The sequence below is a fragment of the Ceratosolen solmsi genome, unplaced genomic scaffold, assembly GCF_000503995.2.
Source record: "Ceratosolen solmsi marchali unplaced genomic scaffold, CerSol_1.0 scaffold7, whole genome shotgun sequence".
NCBI classification, from domain to species: Eukaryota; Metazoa; Arthropoda; class Insecta; order Hymenoptera; family Agaonidae; genus Ceratosolen; species Ceratosolen solmsi.
Genome location: NW_011948413.1, coordinates 1127921 through 1146535, shown reverse-complemented (window position 1 = coordinate 1146535; position 18615 = coordinate 1127921). Strand labels below are relative to the sequence as shown.

Here is an 18615-nt window from a genome sequence, read left to right as displayed (position 1 = left end):
TTAAATTAAAAATACGATAATTTTTTTAATTAAAATCGGATAAACCTTGTCATGTTGGTACTATAAAGCAACTATCACTGTTTCTCATAAAAATACACATGTGCAAGAAATTAAATATTTTGTAATGTTTGCATGCATGCGTGTGTATAAGCACATATATTCATATAGGATTACATTTCAAAGAAAAAATAAATTTTAAAATAGGACGTTGAAATTACAAATAAATGAAAAACCATAACCTAAAAATACACCTTTGTAGAGAGAATAACAGTACACTGAATTTATCATTATATAAAAATGCATACCCATGTATTCGTGTATACATAAATATTGGATATATATTATATACAAAAACATAACGGATGTATCATAAAAGGAGAAAATGTTTTTCTTATCGATAGGGACGGAAAGAGAAAAAAGGTTTTTAAATTTGTCACGTATGAGCAGCTGAAAGTTCCTTTTTGCACTGTGTTGTCATCAGAAAATCTGTAAAAGTAAGAGCGTGAATACGTACAACTACATGTATATATGTATAAAGATGAAATATCAAAGAAATAAATGCAAGAAAAGGAAAAAAGTAACGACCATAGATACATCCTTGTACCATACTAGACTGCTTAAACAATGCACGATAAAATTAATTAAACTGGTTCAGGAATTCCTACTTATTAGCCATCATCAAAATATTAAACATTATCAAAATCATGTTATAGTCGATTTTTATAAAAGGAAAATTGATAAATCTACAGAAATAATACTATACCTATTTGACGGTAATAGAGACAAAAATTTTAAATAAAACTTTAGGTAAAGTGTATATACATACAGACACACGTACGAGCAATATACTCGAAAAATAGACGTTTTATCATGTTTTTCGTATTTGATAACAAAATAATTTTCCATTCTTACAGACTTGACATTGAATGTCTCTTTTAAAACAAACGGTACTTTCATCATATCTCTTACTCTCATCCGCCTCACCCTCCCTCTCTCTTTGTATGTAAAAAAATTCATGCAAAGGATGCAATTAGTTAATTCCCGTATTTTTTATTATGCTTGACAAATTTCACCCACGACAGCGTTCGGTTATTACACAAGTATTATTTTTACTACTTTATTTTATTATTAGATTAGACTAAACTATGCAATATTATTTTTATCTTGTTTACTTACAAATATTTTTTATTTTTAAATATTTGAAGTATAAAATTGAACTTAATCGCATTCAACAATAATTATAACTTTTTCAGCATAAATGAAGATTTATCTTCCTTTTTTTGATTTTATAAAAAATAAAATTATAATAGTAAATAATTATTTAATAAACAATAAGTAACGTATATTATTTTAAAATTAAAATATATTAAATTTTATTTATTGTATTATTGAAATTAAATTAAAAAATTAAATCAAATTAATATTGTACTCTTTTCTATTTTTATACTATCGACGGACTTTTATACATGCATCGTTAGAGTATCTTTTCAGTCAAAATAAAGTAAAATTTGACAGATTTCAATTCAAAAAAAGAAATTATTTTTGCCAAAAAATGTTGACAAATGTTGAAAACCATAACATTGTTTTTCTATTTTCTCTTCTTGAAAAAATTTTCAATATTAGAAAAATTAGTTTATTTTTAAACAAATTGTTCAAAATAATTATTTGTAAAACACTGCATTGCTACAGAAATATTTTATACTAAAAAAAATTAAATGTTTAAATGATTATCGTTTTAAAGAAATTTTTTTAATCATAGATGTTCCTGTTTTTTTTTGTTAACTAATTTTCATTATCAAGTTCATCAACTTATACGAAATATAATTGAGAATTTTCAATTAAAGTATTGTCATTTGTCCTTGATTTTGAAATAACTGAAACAAAACACCTTTATTTATATTTAATCATTGACAATGATGAGACATGTTTGGGCAATGATTAAAGAAATAACCCGCACAAAAATCGAATATTTTCACTAATTTTTGAGGTTATAAATGATTTTAAATAATGGAATTTGTAAATTAATGCAATACTCATGTCTCAGACTATCTTAAAATACAGAAATAATGTATTATGATTTATTTAATACTTTAACAACTGATTAATTAAACAAGTGATCATTAATTGTAATTAAAAAGGAATCAAATAGTATCAATAATGAAAATTTGTTATAATAATGTTTTTTCTTGCAACAAATATAAAAATATTGAATACATCAGAGATAATAATTTCATAATATAATTTGTCATAATATAACATATTAAGATGAATGTAAATATAAATACTCAGTATACTCGATTTATACACTTCTATAGACATAGAATTCGAAAAATTAACGAAAAAAAGAAAAGAAAAGAACATTCACTATAGCCATTTATGTACGGCATAATGTGTATACAGAATTTTTTTACAAAAATCAATTTACAAATAAATAAATAAATGCACTATATACTAAGATAGCTGCATATATTGCGTAATTAAGTGAAAGAATGAAGGTGCATGACAAAATTATAGTTCATTTTTTTCAATTTTTATCGATTGTACTGTTAAAAAGATTTATTATTCCTTCATTGTACAAACAAAGAAATGCATGAGTGACGATAATGATGACGAGGCACCTGATATTTATAATATATACTTAATTAACCGCTGTGACTGAAAATGCGATGGCTCCTGCGAAACTGCGAGTCGAATGTAAAATACAATTACATAGGTAATAAAAAAATAGTTTATCGCATCTACAAGGGCAGCTAGGAACCTTAACAGTGAAACAGAATAACGATGAATTTTAGATGTATCTAAGTCGACATTATAATGTAAAGGCTAATTTATATCGAGAAAGAAAATCGAAATAGTGCACGAATTATTGACATAATATACATATATGTAAGTAGAAAATGAGTAAAAATAATACAATAACATGAACAAATTGAGAATCGAAAAAGCTTCCGTACTGAAAAAATGACATTCTAATTAAATGTGCCAAATTAATGCTTTATGATTGCACAAGTGAACGGGCCTAACTAACATGACCCGAAATGTCGAAGGAAAGAAGAGATAAATGACAGTCCGACAGACAGCATCGAGTAAAATATAAATGAAACTATAATAATATTATATCGTATATTTCTTATGAATGAGTCGCATAATAATGTACGCGTAACTTATACGAATAACGCATTTTCACCTTTACACATTTACATGTATTAAATATGTACGCGCGATTTAAAAAATAATGTGTAGAATATATTTATATTGTAGATGAAGATTTTGATAATCGAAATGATTAAAATTTTAAATGGCTATTCATTATTTATTGTATCAATCATTATAGCATTGCACTATATTCAAATATTTTAAAACAAAATGTATTTGTATTTGTTCATTTTTATTAGTAATAAAAAAAACGCATATTTATTAATCTAATTGCTGAAAAAAATATGAATTTAGTCAACAACATTAATTAAAGATTATGAATGAAGCATAAGAAAAAAGTAGTCGCACCGTACAGGGTCAATTCTACTAGGCGTTTATTTTTAAAATTATATAATATTTAAATAATCTCTGTTAAATAATTATTTATACAATATAACAAATATCTTTTTAAAAGTTTATTATATTACAATTGGGAGTTTCTTAAATATAATTTAGTATACTTAAAATTTTACATAATTGTAAGTATACTAAAAAATATATATAATCAACATTTATAAATTGATACTTCCATTTTTGTTTTATTTATTTTATTATTATTTTAAATTCCATTCAAAGTAATGCATTTAATAATTCTCTTGAAAATGTTTAACCAGAGATCTTAATATCGAAATTTAAAAAATTTTTATTTAAGAATTTAACATCAACCTAAACCAAAGAAAAATCTAAAAATGATATAAATATATGATACATATACAAGCTACAAGAGATAAGATTGCTTATAAATAGTTTGAAAAATGATAACAAACAACGTTAAATTGAATAATATGATATATTGAATACAATGAATAAATGAATCTTATATTACGATTGTAAACTAAAGAAAAAAGTTAATTCTAATCATTAACAAAATTTTTATTTAAATAATCAAGCTGTAAACAATATTACTGTAAACGACAGCTGTTTGTACTTCTTGGTGAAAAATAAATAAAATTTATTAAAACAATTACATACTTTTATAAAAAAAAACAAATGAAATTGAAATTGAATTGCAAAATGAAGAAAATCTTTGAATCAGTGTACTAATGAACAATAGACATATTAATATACATGCAAATATAAGAGTTCTATATATTATAACAATTTCACTAATTAGATTTTTTCTCAATAATTATGCTTTTAAATTTTATATACTCTATTAAATCTAATATGTATCAACATTTTTACAGAAAATAAATATTTATGTAATTAATAAAACATAAAATATGTACAATAATATCTACAAATTTACAAACCAAATTTAAAATATTCAATTATTTTATTTTATTTAAATAATTTTCTTTTAATACTGCACCATTATATTATTATTTAAATCATTACTACGTTAAAATTTGTACATACGATGAAAAATATAGAGAATTACTTAAAATATCATGCATTTCCCCATTTGCAATAAGAAAACGCGTACATTTTTTATTCGTTTAGGTGTACAATGAAAAACAAACTTAACTATATGGAAATATAGGCCATTTAATAAATTAATTCATACTTACTTCAGAGACATAAATTACGTTTTAATTACAATACTAATCAATTAAATTTTATAATATTTAAAAAATGTTATTTAAGTTGTAGACGAATATTTTCTAATATAATTAGTGTAAAATTTAACATAAGAAAGTAGAATATTTTAATTATTATATACTTTTTATCCCATAAATACTACATTAAAATTTTGTGCAATTTGTTATTTATGTATAGAAGCTTCTTTTCCAATAAATAACTTGCAACGAATAAATATATAAACATAAATATTCTTATGTAAACAAACATATATACAGATATACAGGTATATTTGGACAGTATAAAATTGGAAAGTACAGTTCACAAAGTATCTCATATTTCATCTGTATAGTTAAACAACATTTAACATTCGATAACAGTGAAATGAATTTCATATAAAAAGAGAAAAGCTCCGAGGTCAAAATATACGAATACAATATTTTTAACTATGCACATATATATGAATACAAATGTATTTTTAACTTATCACGTGCGAATTGTGTTCCAACTGTTATTAAGTGATAAACATAGGAAAAGATTTCGTAATAATTATAATTATAAAAATAATTACTAATATTAATAGTGATATTAATAATTATAATATCAATAAAACAAATTGTATAAACACTGATATGCTAACAATTTATATTTATGTATGTGGTTTAGACTATCAACAATTAAAATAAAAAAATCCTCATGTTAACAATAAAAATAAAGCATGACGAATAGTGGATATGTAGTGTGAAAAGTAGAATACTTATAGTCATCGAGTATTTTGAAAAACAAAGAAAAAATTTAAACAAATAAGCAAAAATAAATTTTTTAATTGTGCAAAGATAAGTATCGACGACGATACTGGAGTGTATATGTGCTTGTGAGTGATGGAGGTTCAATGAGTGGCAAACATATGGTATAAATTTATATGCATAAATAACCGATTGATATCTAGAAATTACAAAACCAAAAAAAATGAAAGAAAATAGGACGCGACCATTAAACTGTTGTTAAAAAGTCGCTCGTTGCGATATTTATCAGAAACATATATAAATGTAAACTAATTTATTATAACAAAAATAAATCACACGAGTCGTACTCTTTATACATGAGAACGCGTTTTTATGAAAAAAGTTATTAATTAATTAATAATTAATAATTAATAATAATAATGATTATTATTATTACTATTATTATTATTATTACACGAGATTAACAAGAGATGTACGATATGTGGAATCTTTAAGAGACAGCATAAAACGCATCTATCGTACAATCCATTATTTTAGAGTTTATTGTTTTCCCTTTTTGCGACTGCATTTTCTTTTCTTTACGTTTACATTCAGTCTTGAATCTTTTGTTTCCTCATAATAGCAAGCCATGCATACGATCTCATATTCATATTATATACGTTCGATTACATCTTTTTTCGCAGTTCTAAATGTTGCGTAAAAAGTAAAAAGGGATGTACTCAATTCCTTCGATAACGGGCATAATGGATTGTCATAAAAACTCGCGCAACTCGTAAAATTTAAGTTATGTGAACTATGTGTACTTTGAGAAAAAAATGTGTGGAATATTGTTGAAATAGAAACGATAAAAGATTACGGTATATGGTATCTTACTTTATTATTGTGTATATATTACGCGTATACTATCATAAAGAGAGTTGCCTGAATCATCAAGCATGTATATATATAATTTTTCGATACTTATTTATCTGAGATTTATGACTTTTACAAATCTTTGTGAAATTATGAAATTTATCTCTAGACCTAATATTCGAATTGTTATTGAGTTTTCAATTTCAATTTTCAATTCAAAACATCATTTATGTAATACGATTTCTTGACTGTAATTAAACGTAATATTATTATAGACTAATACATTATATTAAGTAACTTTATACTTTACTTATCTAAGGTAATATTTGCACTCTCATTTGAGAAAGTATTCAAATCGATGAAAAAAAAAATCGAGTAAATATAAAAAGAGTACAAATAAGCTATGATACATCTCTATAATGTAAAACAACGTTTTTGAAAAAGAATTTTATTTTTCATAATTTACAATTTTTATTCGTACTACAATAGAGTTAAATAGCTTGACAGTGTTTTTTTATTTTTATATTATATCTCTTTTTTTCTTTGACGACTGGTTGTTTCCCGTTCAACAAAACATTGCGAACGCAATTTGTACACAGATGGTAAGAGAACAAGACCTGTTATAATTTCAAATAATGCATTTGTATAAATATCACATTAAATATAAACTGTATAATATAATTATTTTGTAACTATGGAAATTAATGTACTGTATTAAGTATCATTAAGTATGATTCTATTAACCTTTTCATTTCGCCTATTACAATTTTTTGATAGATAAATTATAAAATAATTGGGTGGGTTTTATTATCTGCATTTTTAGCGATTTAAAATGTTACTATAAATATTATACATTTGACGAATATTATTTACTAAGTAGAGAAATATTTATTGTTATATACGATAATTAACACACTACAAACCAGTTGCTTTTTTAAATGCGATTTAATTTAATGATTTAAACAAATTTTAATATGAAAAAATTTCATATGTGAATATTACAATTATATCATGTACACAAAATCCCATATTTTAATTTTAATAAATATATTATAAAGATTATAAGATGCAATAAAACAAGAATAAAAGAAAAATAAATGACGTATTCGTTTTCTTATCAACTACGGCGTATACACAAAGCAATAAATTTTGGCCGATTACTTAAAGTAATCAATAGGAAAAGTCCCTCGAACGTTAAACATTTTATCGTCTTCAGTATCGCTTGTTTAAGTGTTATCATTATTATTATTAAATTAAGAAAGAAAGAATATAAACATAAATGAAGTCGAGGAAATTATATTAATGCGAAAATGGCAAGAAAAGTAATGAGACATAGCCGTCTACTGTTAAAACGCATAAAACTGTATACACTAATATAACTGGACTTAAAAAAATAGATAAAGATATTATTTAAATATTCTATTATTAATTATAAAATTAATTTTATAATGCATAATGCAAGAAAAAGCTTTCTATTGAATTGCATCAAACTCGATAAAAATATTGACGTAAGGGACTTTCTTTCTATAAAAAAAAATGAAAAATAAAGAAACATGTTAATTTAAAGGCATCGATCTTCATGATTTTTACGTACAATAAATGTATGAGTACAAATTTCGTCTTAAGATGCAATTTTTTCGTTTTAAAAATAATTTTGAATCAATAAAAGCAAATGTTATAATTAATAGAAAATAATTTATGCTATTATTGCCTTTCACACATACAATTTAGATGCTTAAAAATATATTGATTATATTTACATCTGAGAGTTTTATACTTAACTAAATCTATTTTTCTATAGTAAGTACTTGTATCGAAGCTATAGCTTACGAACTATTTTTATAATATAAATTTTTAAAGTATTAGGAACAATTATATAAGAATAATTCTACCGGCCTTTTAGCAAATGAAAATTCTCCAATGTAAATATACTCAAATTCAAAATATTTTGTAAAAATATTATATCTTTTAAAATATTACTTTCAGCTTCGCATATTTATTTACGACATTTTATAAAAATAGAGACATTTATTGTTGTAAAACCATGGTTTTTATATAAAAACTAGAATATTTTAAAATTATTATGCTTTCTTTCTCAAAATATAATTCGATACATTTTTAATCAATTAAATATTCGTAGCTACGGGTAGTTACGCAAAGTTAACAAAAAATTAATCATCGTTTTCAGATTTAATTCTTATTTTGCTGTATATTGACATCAATTGATAATATACCTCGTATAAAGGATCACACGTTGAATAGATTTATACTTTAATTTAAAATCACACTTTAAATCTTCCTACTTATAACTCTTAGCTATACAAATTGGCAACTACTTACGTACACTGAATTAGGAAAATACTAAACGAAGAATTTTTTATGGCGACTGAAGATATTATTTTGTTAAAAAATTAAAATTTCATCATATTTTTATATTTATTAAATTGGAATTTATGCAATTTTATTTATTTTAATTATGAATTTCATCTTATAATAAATTAATTTTTAATATCACTAAATAGCCATAATAAATTCTCGGCAGATTAGATTCAGACGCGAGGATAAAATTTTTACGATATTAAAAATCCTATAATACACTCCACTATAAATGAACGAGTTATCTTATTACATTACAACAAGTATCACACTAAAAAAAGAAAGAGAAAAGAATCCATGAAAACTCAACTCTTCTTTCACATATATTCGCTGCACGGAGAGAAAATACAACTATTAAAGTAATAAAAATAATATAAGAATTCTAAACATTTAAAGTCTTAAACAAAAAAAAGGAAATTGATTTTAATTTGAAATACTAACTTATCGAAGAGTTATTATACATTCTATTATATATACGCACCTAGAAATATAATTAAAAGTTTACTTTTTAATAAATTACATTTTAAATTAAAATTTTTAATAGGAATAATTAATAAATTATTAATAACTAAAATTTGATTTGAAATACAAATACTTATAATTGCATGATAATGTTTAGCTACCTTAATTAAATAATCTAACATATTAATATAAAGTAATAATATGCTAAAACCTAGGTAATTCTTAAAAAGTTTGATTCTCATTTACAATCTTAAATAATAAATAAAATTTATTAACGTTGAAAAAAAGTTTAATTAAAGTAAGAAAAATAATATGATTTCTAGAGCATTTAATTTTATCAAAGTGATTTTAATTTTTTTCTTGATAAAATATAATAGCTTGCATATGCATTATTTAACTGATTTATTTTTTATTACATTCCTACACAACTCTCTTTCAGTTGATTAAAACATTTCATATATGGTTTTACAATAGCTCGACAAATAAATTAACTTAGATTTTGAATTTTATACATGAACTAATTTATATAAACAGATAAATATAAATATTCACATAAGTAATTATAAAATCCCGTGTTGCAATATATAATATTGATTAATATTTTAGGTCATAGTGATTGTTCGCATTGAAAATTCAGAGTGTGGAAATCTTCAATTCTGAATTATTATTTCATGAGAAATACATTTGAAAGCAAAGCCAGAAAAAATGGAAAAAATCATAATCAGATGTTGTAAACTTGGCTATTGTAGAAGAGTTTAAGCGAAAAAGCCGATCAATCCATGTTGTTGCAATAGTGCTTAGCACTTCGCAAACACACTCTCTCCGTGCGCAACTCGAAAGGCACACTTTATACGAAAGAGAAAACAAAAAAAGAAACGATTGTAGAGGAAAAAGGAAAAGTGCGAGAATATGGGTTGGATGAGGAGCAAGAATAAAAGCAAGGAAGCCACCATTAACCACTAATTGTTCGAGGAAAAGATGGACCTTGGGTATATCGATCACTTGGCATAATCCCGATGGCCAGCCGGCTCGGCATGAAGGTTTTTCTTCCTCGGCAATTGGAGGGTGATAGGTTGAACTTCCTGGAGCGCAGTGCGCCTCGTCTCGGCATAATTTGGGGCGCTGCTACTACGAAACGAGAGGACACGTAGGTTGGGCACGTGCTGTTCGCCAGGCCAATCGAAGCTGAAGACCGAGACCGGTGTCTCAGGAGTTTGATGATCTGAAGAGTCATCGGCTGTGTCAGCTGGCGTTGTCGGAGTTGTTATGTATGGACTTAGATCCTGGTGCACGACGTCCGGAACCCTTTGAAGACCGCAATCTGGCCAAAGACTGCCTGCTGGTGACGAGACTGTTGTTCCGCTCGGACTCGTCCACTGCTCCTGGTACATGTCACACAGAGACATTTATACAATCAACGCGATTTTTAGCTAGATTTCCCTGTCTGAGGGTCTGCCGAGATACTTTTACCACTCATCGATGACTTTAACATCGTAGGGTGCTGCATCTACAGTTTCGACAACCGACGGAGGACAGCCCTTTAAAACTCTTCAAATTCAATCGATCTCCAATTTTTCGCACTTTATTTTTTTCACCGTTTCAATATTAATCGTAAAAAATATAGTTGAACAATAGCAACCGAATAGTACTTTATTAGAGAATCATAATTGTCGGCATACATAATTTATGAAGTAGTGTCACAGTGGGCTAATTAAATTTGAATGGCTTCTATATTCAATATTTTAACCATTATTTACATGCCGTTCCGCGTTAAAAGGGTTAATAACCTAATTTTCACGATAAAAATTTTCTTTCTTGCCTTAAAAAAATTAGGTTATTTTATTTTTCCTGCAGTTGTATAAAATGACCCAAAACTATCTTGATTTAAATTAACGCATAAACCAAATATTCCTCCGTCGGTATACTCATCCCAATTTACTTCCTTAGTTTAAATTAACTATTTTATGTTCTTCATTTACAAACTATATAGTGGTAAAAGTATAATCTTTGCATCCCATTTATTTATTTATTTATTTCCTATTTATTACCATAACCATATCATTGTGCATATCAATGTTGTTCTAAATTTTCATCAATTCATCAATGTAGATTATTAAAAGTTACAAATTTCACCACTCACAATTAAAAAAGAATATATCAGTACTTAAATTTTGTATTTAAATCTTTAAATGTTGAATATCATTTTTGAGATTTTAATATTGATAACCTGTATATATTGGCAGATAATACTTTACTTTATTTATACTTTAGAATGTATTATCGAGGTATTTTATGTAGCATGTATATTATAAAATTTTAAAAACGTTGATAGAGACGTTTGACGTAGAGTCAAAGATTAACTGAAAATCATAGGTAACTTAATAATTTTATCTAGAATAGCTATTAATGCATATATGAATGCACCTAGGTATGCATAAACATGCACTAATGGTTTATGTTAGACATATTCATGATTTGTTTTCATGTTTGACTCTATATGCAATTTATCGAAAAAAATTTGAAATATAACCAAGAAATATTTACTTTATCAAATAGAATATAGATTTTACATTACAAATATTATTATCTTTGGTTTGTATCTGAAACCTATAGAAGTAATATAAATGATGTGACAAAAATTTAAGTAAATGAAATTATTCTATTTATTTTCTATTTAAAATGATATTTTAAACTAATAGATATTGTAATTGCAGTTATATTTAGATAATATTTTACAAATTTACAGAAATAATATTTGGACATTACTTCAGTAATATATGTGTAATTAGTTTCTCATTTCATGAATGGTTAACATGATTTATATGTATACTGATATTTTTATATATTATATATATTTTTACAATTCAATATAAATAAATTTGTGTGCCTTAAACATATAATGACTATTTTTTGGATATATATCAAACCAAGACACAATCGACTTTCAATGATATATGTATATGAATAGTTTCTTCAGATGCATCTGAAACTTTATATCTATATAAATAAAATAAAGATATATTTTCAAGTTTTTAAATTCATAAAGACTTTAGGTTAAAATAATTCTATACCTTTAATCCTGTATGAAAATTCTTTTATTAATAAGCATATTTTCAAAAATAATTATCTATTTTTTAAAAAGCATTTATAATATAAAAATACCTTATCTACATTTTTGCTTTACTTATCTCCATATTGTAAAAAACTCTTATTACAATTAGTATTTTATATATTTATATACAACATTAACTATTTCCCTTATAAACTATCACTATATTATATATTAATTAAAATGTGAAAAAGTATGATAATCTTAAAAAAACAATATATGTATAATACTAATACAAGGTAATTTTTGGCAAGTGATATTTATTAGTGTTTTTTTCATAAAGAATAAAAATAAATAATTATTAAACTAAATATTTTATAATAAAATATTTAAATTATTACAAATTTAGTCTCTTTATTATACTTTTTAGATATGATCATTAATATTCATTTTATCCATTCTTAGATATATAAAATAATTTTTAGCTATTTACATGAATAAAAGAATGAAAATATAACATATTTAAACCAAAAGTATTCATGTAAATGAAGTATTGATAATTATATACTACACGAATTTTTAAAGTTTTTACGAAGTAAAACGTTTATCAATTCTCAAGTTGTTAAAACTGTTAAGTAAAAAAATTTATTGCAAAGTTATAAAAATTAATAATAAATCATTTAAAATATTAGTTTAAACTATGCATTTTAAACTTTTAATATTTTTTTAAATAAAACAAACTTTCCACGAACGATCTGAATACTGAAATACTATCGATCATTAGTAATCAATATTACTAATTATTATTTAATTTTATACTATTGCTATCTTGTTATCTAATTATTAAATTTGATGTTTAATTTTTCATTAGAAAATCATTATACTATTTTAATTCAATAGGTAAAGAACATTCAGTGACTTAGGTCGTAAGGTTATTGAAGTAAATTCACTTTACTTAATATAACAAAAATAATCAAAATATAATAATAAGAAAATGAAAAGAATAGTTTAAGCCAATAGCAATATTTATATAGAAGTTTTAGCTCAATAAAAATAATTGCAAGAAAAATCACTTACATTATAAGTTTGGTATTATAAATCATTTTATATAATGTATAAAACAGGGAATATGTGAGAATTCCGTTTTAACAGAAAACGCCAAAGGATATTTATTTAGTTAAATTAAACAGAAAAGAAATCGCTGTTAGCAATTTAATCACTTCTAAGGTACTGTATATAACTTATTGCTACTAAATTTTAGAATATGACGTTCATATATCTAATGAATCAATCCAGGAGAGCATCATACCGTGTGATGGAGAACGTGGTGATGATTTGCGCCATCGGTGATGCAGGAATGTGATTCGACACAAGGTTGCGTCGAGGCTTTGGTTTGATGAAGCAGAAGTAGCTGACGCTTCTGCGAGAACGTTGGCCCATAAAGATGATGTTCCGTGCTCTCTATCTGTCCGAGCTTATCCAAGTCGACGATGTTGTACTTAAGGCCGTTGTTGTCTGGACTTGGAACCATGCTTGGTGACATCTGTTGATGCAGCTGCTGCTGTTGAGGCGAATGCTGCTGTTGCTGCTGCTGTTGCTGCTGTTGCTCCTGCTGTTGCTGATGTTGTTGCTGCTGTTGTTGCTGCTGTTGCTGTTGCTGCTGATTGGCGAGAAAATGCGCGAGAGACTTACTTCCGGGTCGCAAGTAAGAGAGACCCGTTGATATTGAACGATTCGGGCTTTTTTCATTGTGCGGAATCTGATTTGAATCACCAACCTTTTTTAGTCAAATAAAAAAAGTATTCACATTTCATAATATATTCCTTAAAATAAATACTTTAAATTTAATCTCAAATATTGAATGTGATTATAGAAATGACTGTTTGATAGGAACATTATCTTCAATTATTTGAAGTAATATCGTATCATTTGCACAATTATTATTGAGGAATATTATGAGACGAAATAAAAATTTTATATAAAAAATGCAATTAAAATATGAAGGATGCATATTTTAAATCCAATTTCTCTAATTAAATGTTCTTTCAATATTCTGATATCAAAGCTATCTTTTATATATCATTTACACTTATATATATATATATATATATATATATATATATATATATATCAATAATTCACACTATTTAAAATATTATGCGATAATCATTAGCATATATTTATTAATCAGTTAAAAAATAAAAGAATCTATTTAGACAAGTATATGATACTACTTAAAATATTAAAAATCATAATCATTTTAAATATAGCATCAAAATTGATTATATACAATGTATAAAATTAAATTAGATGAACTATACGCCTTAAGAAAGTATTCCATTATTATTATTACACTACAATTGCTATATTTATTACAAAAATTGGTTTTTTTAAAATAAAAAATTGTTCATTCATTGCATATTGTAAGAAAATAGGTTTAAAATTTTACATTAAATTTTGAAATGAAAAGTTGAAAAATCGTTAAAACATAAAAAATTTATATTCTATACTGACTGCATCATTTTTAATAGAATTTTTTTATTTAAATCATTTATAAATATGTCATTTTTGTCTCGAACTCTATTGCCTTTTGAAAAGTTTACAAAATTATTATGTTTCACCATACATTTTAATTGATATTCCAAATTTATTACAAAAAATCGAAATGACTACAGAAATTTATTAATATTCTTTTTCATTAATTTTATATTACAAGTTACGATTATCTACCAATATGAGCTCATTTTATGCTAATGTAGAAATTTTTAATAAAACATACCCTTTGATATTAAACAAATATTATCATTTAAAACTTTATAAAATAAATTTTTTTTATGAGCTTTAACAATCTAAAATAGGAAGTAAGAGGGCGATGGCTCACCACAGATAAGTGAGCCTTATTACAAGGGCAAAATTCTGGAGGCCCAGAATTGGAGCACTGTTGCATAGAATGTCGCTGCTCGTCAAGTTCTGAGGTGCTATTATTGATCGACATGTCAACAGGTTCTACGGCCTCCATTTCTTGTCCATGAACATTTTTATGACTTCTTGTTGTATGTTGAGCGCTTGTATCACCATATACCTGTACCGAAATCCCATTTTAATCTTCAAATAATTATGTATCAACTTTGTTAAATTATTCCTGCATGCATCTCCAGAACGTTGAATGTTATAAAAACATTAAATGTTCTATTATTTGGAGGTATAAAAAATTGAACTGATACATAAAAAGTTGACAACAAAATTTAGTCACTATTAGTTGATATTACATTAATTTTTTATTAAATGATCGTGGTAAATGATATTATACACGTGCAAGCGTTATTCCTATATCTTGACATTTGATTCAAAGCTTGAAAAAAAAAGGATATTTCTATTATCTCAGCAATTTCGACAATTCTTTTAATACATATTTGTTATGATAACATTTTCATAGCAATTCATAATATTAAATTTAGAAAATATGTATTAATTTTAATTGGATATAATATTAACAAATATAATAAAATTTATTTAGTTCGATACATGAAAAGAATGGTTATTACATACAAATATATTATAGTTTTTTATCCGATTCATATTTATTTATTATTTATGTATTTATAATATAAACGATTGTACTAATTAGACAAAATTAGCATAATACTAGAACATAGTCCTTTACTATGAAAAATTAAAAAGGAATTATTCAATTTTATAACAATGCTATTTAAATCATCTGCAGAAGTAACATTAAAATGTATATAACATCTAATTGTATGTCGAAATTTATATTTATTAATTAATACATAAGTACATAAATATTCAAAGATTTAATGTATATAATGTTATAAGATTAATGTATATAAAATTATACAATATTTGCAAAGAAATAAAATAAAATAATTTTAGATTATTTAAAAATATATTACATTTATTTTATCTAAAAATTATTTATTGTATGAAATCTTTTAATTTTTACCCATTTTTTCTAATATAAAATGTAAATAATCAGTAAATAACAACAATGTGTAATACAAAATATAAATAACAATGTAAATGTATCACAAAAATAAAAAATGAAGTATTACAAGAGATTGGAAAAAATGCAATTACTTTTGGATAATGAGAAGTATAATAAAGTTGCAGTTAACATAAAATCGGTTTGATAGAGGAAAGATAGTTTAAAACGTGTAGATATATAAGGCAACTAGAAAGAGAGATATAGATAAAGTGATGAATAAACGTATACCTCTACAGGCTCTTGCTTGACGAGCGGCCGTTCCTTGGTCCAGGGCGCGAATTGTACATCGTCCAGACTATGGTTTGGTTGATAAGATACAGTAAGCTCAAGTTCATGAGGTGGCGGAGGTGGCAAACTATAGGCAATAGTCATCGTGGGCGATTGCCCATCCCCATAATCTGTAGCGGCTGTGACAACGGCAATCGTTTCCGGCCCGTAACCAAGATTAGTTGCATGTTGTTGTTGTCGTTGTCGTTCTTGCTGTTCTTGTTGTTGTTGCTGCTGCTGCTGGTGCTGCTGCTGCTGTTGAGCCTGGGCCTGAGGTCCGATCAGTGGTAAACTCGGGCACACTCCGTATGTAAATTTAGTCTGAGATGAATACTGATACAGCCAGGAACTAGCACGCATTATGTCAGCCTCTTTCTCACTGTTATAAGAATTAAACATTTCATTAAATAGACATGGCTTTGAATCCATTAAGAAAGTTATATTTTTCAAGAAAGAACAAATACTTTTTCTCAGAATCTTAAACAATTTTGAAAAAGAATACAATATTGCTTAGATTTTGTTAATAATTATAAAAAACAAGTAAATGCTAATATGTTATTTCAGTATTATATATAAATGTAACACTTCGGATATACCTTGTATCATAATCATAATTATCAATTATAACAATTCTTCTAAATATAAATTTCTTAAATTAAATTATTATTAATGTATTTTTTATGTTGTATTAAAGTATAGATTCTCTCTCTCTCTCTCTCTCTCTCTCTCTCATTTTTACTCTTTCACTTTTACTTTCACTCTATCATATTGTATCTTTCTCACTGGATAAATCTTTCTACCACTATTAAATCAGTAAATACGAGTGGATTATATAAAAATATGTTTTACGTTGCAACATATTTAAAATATATTCTTTTGTACAATTAGAAATTTTAAATATTTTTATTTTGTAAAAGTATATTTTTGTATAAAAATAAATATTTATTTTAAATTAAAAAAATAGCACTGAAATGAATACCTTAATACTTGATTGGTGCAAACAATAATAGGATGTTGGCATTCGTCAGATGTATCTTTGACTTGTAATACACAGTGTATCCAAAACCATCTTCCAGAGCGACTTTGTAATCTTAGTAAAGCTGTACTTGATCTTTCTTGATCAGACTGAATAACTAAATAATCAACTTTTATAAAATTAAACAATTTAATTAAAATTTCTTGATATGTAAGACTGACATACCAGTTTGGTGTTTACAATAAGCAGTACGTATACTGTCCCAATGGAGGAGATTATACCAAGAAACACCAACAAGATCCGAACGCCCATATTCCATATGACTTTCACCGCTGTAAATATTTTTATAAAAAATGATATTCTTTCATTTACTTGTTACCATATAGTAAAATACCTTCAATTATTGTACAATAATATATACGCATACGTATATATTACTATCACGTACACGTACACGTCAGAATAGAAATTATTTGCGAATAAACTCGTATAATAAAAAGTAGTAGAAGAAATTATTAAATTATTATTAAAGTTTAATATTATTAGTACTCAAATTTATTATTACTAGGGTATTAATACTAATCTTATTTTAGAAAATCCTTTTATAATAATGTTGTAGTTGTTTGTAACTACTGAGAAAAAGTATTGATGATTAGTTGACATGAAGCAATATTCGTTAATATCAGTGATGAAATTGTGACAAGCTGTAATGCCTACTCCTTATGAAAAAATAATATATCTATTCTTTCCAGCTCAATAATAATGTGAACAAACTGAGTTAACGTACGATTGTGCGAATTTATCGAACATACGGTTACGTGGTCGCATCATTTTGTCATTCTATAAATTAATTAATGCAATTTATAGAATAATTAATTTCACTTAAAATTAAAATAATACATGTATGGTGTTAATATGTATAGAAAAATAAAATATAAAAAAGTAAAAAATACAAAGCACGCTCAAAGACAATGCGCCTACACACTGTATGAGTGCATTGACTAAACATACGCGAATGAAATCGGTAAAAAAGGAAGATTAAAGTACGTCACATCCAAAGAGCAAAAATCTGAATGAGGGTGAGGTCACTTACGTTTTGTCGATGTGTAGATATTTCATGTCCATCGAGTGAATCGTCGTGAAGATGTTAGTCGCACCCTGCACGACG

At 25.3% G+C, this 18615-nt stretch overlaps 2 protein-coding genes across 4 annotated transcripts; both read right to left on the bottom strand.

Moving 5' to 3' along the window:
• Positions 1-6741: 6741 nt before the first annotated feature.
• On the bottom strand, positions 6742-15259 carry LOC105367229 (forkhead box protein P2-like). 3 transcript variants are annotated; one of them, XM_011505864.1, is made up of 4 exons: positions 15083-15259; positions 13511-13978; positions 10137-10534; positions 6742-6931 (listed from the first exon to the last, which is right to left on the bottom strand). In XM_011505864.1, the coding sequence occupies exons 1-3, from the start codon at positions 15218-15220 to the stop codon at positions 10151-10153; spliced, it is 990 nt and encodes a 329-aa protein (XP_011504166.1). In that variant the 5' UTR covers positions 15221-15259; the 3' UTR covers positions 6742-6931; positions 10137-10150. The 3 variants fall into 3 exon arrangements, with proteins under 3 accessions (XP_011504166.1, XP_011504165.1, XP_011504167.1); XM_011505863.1 differs by lacking the exon at positions 6742-6931 and having other exon boundaries at positions 10073-10534; XM_011505865.1 differs by lacking the exon at positions 6742-6931 and having other exon boundaries at positions 10073-10528.
• A 651-nt stretch (positions 15260-15910) lies between these two features.
• On the bottom strand, positions 15911-18608 carry LOC105367615 (neuronal PAS domain-containing protein 4-like). The gene is made up of 5 exons (XM_011506383.1): positions 18541-18608; positions 17673-17779; positions 17451-17604; positions 16433-16850; positions 15911-15919 (listed from the first exon to the last, which is right to left on the bottom strand). The coding sequence occupies exons 1-5, from the start codon at positions 18570-18572 to the stop codon at positions 15911-15913; spliced, it is 720 nt and encodes a 239-aa protein (XP_011504685.1). The 5' UTR covers positions 18573-18608.
• Positions 18609-18615: the final 7 nt, after the last annotated feature.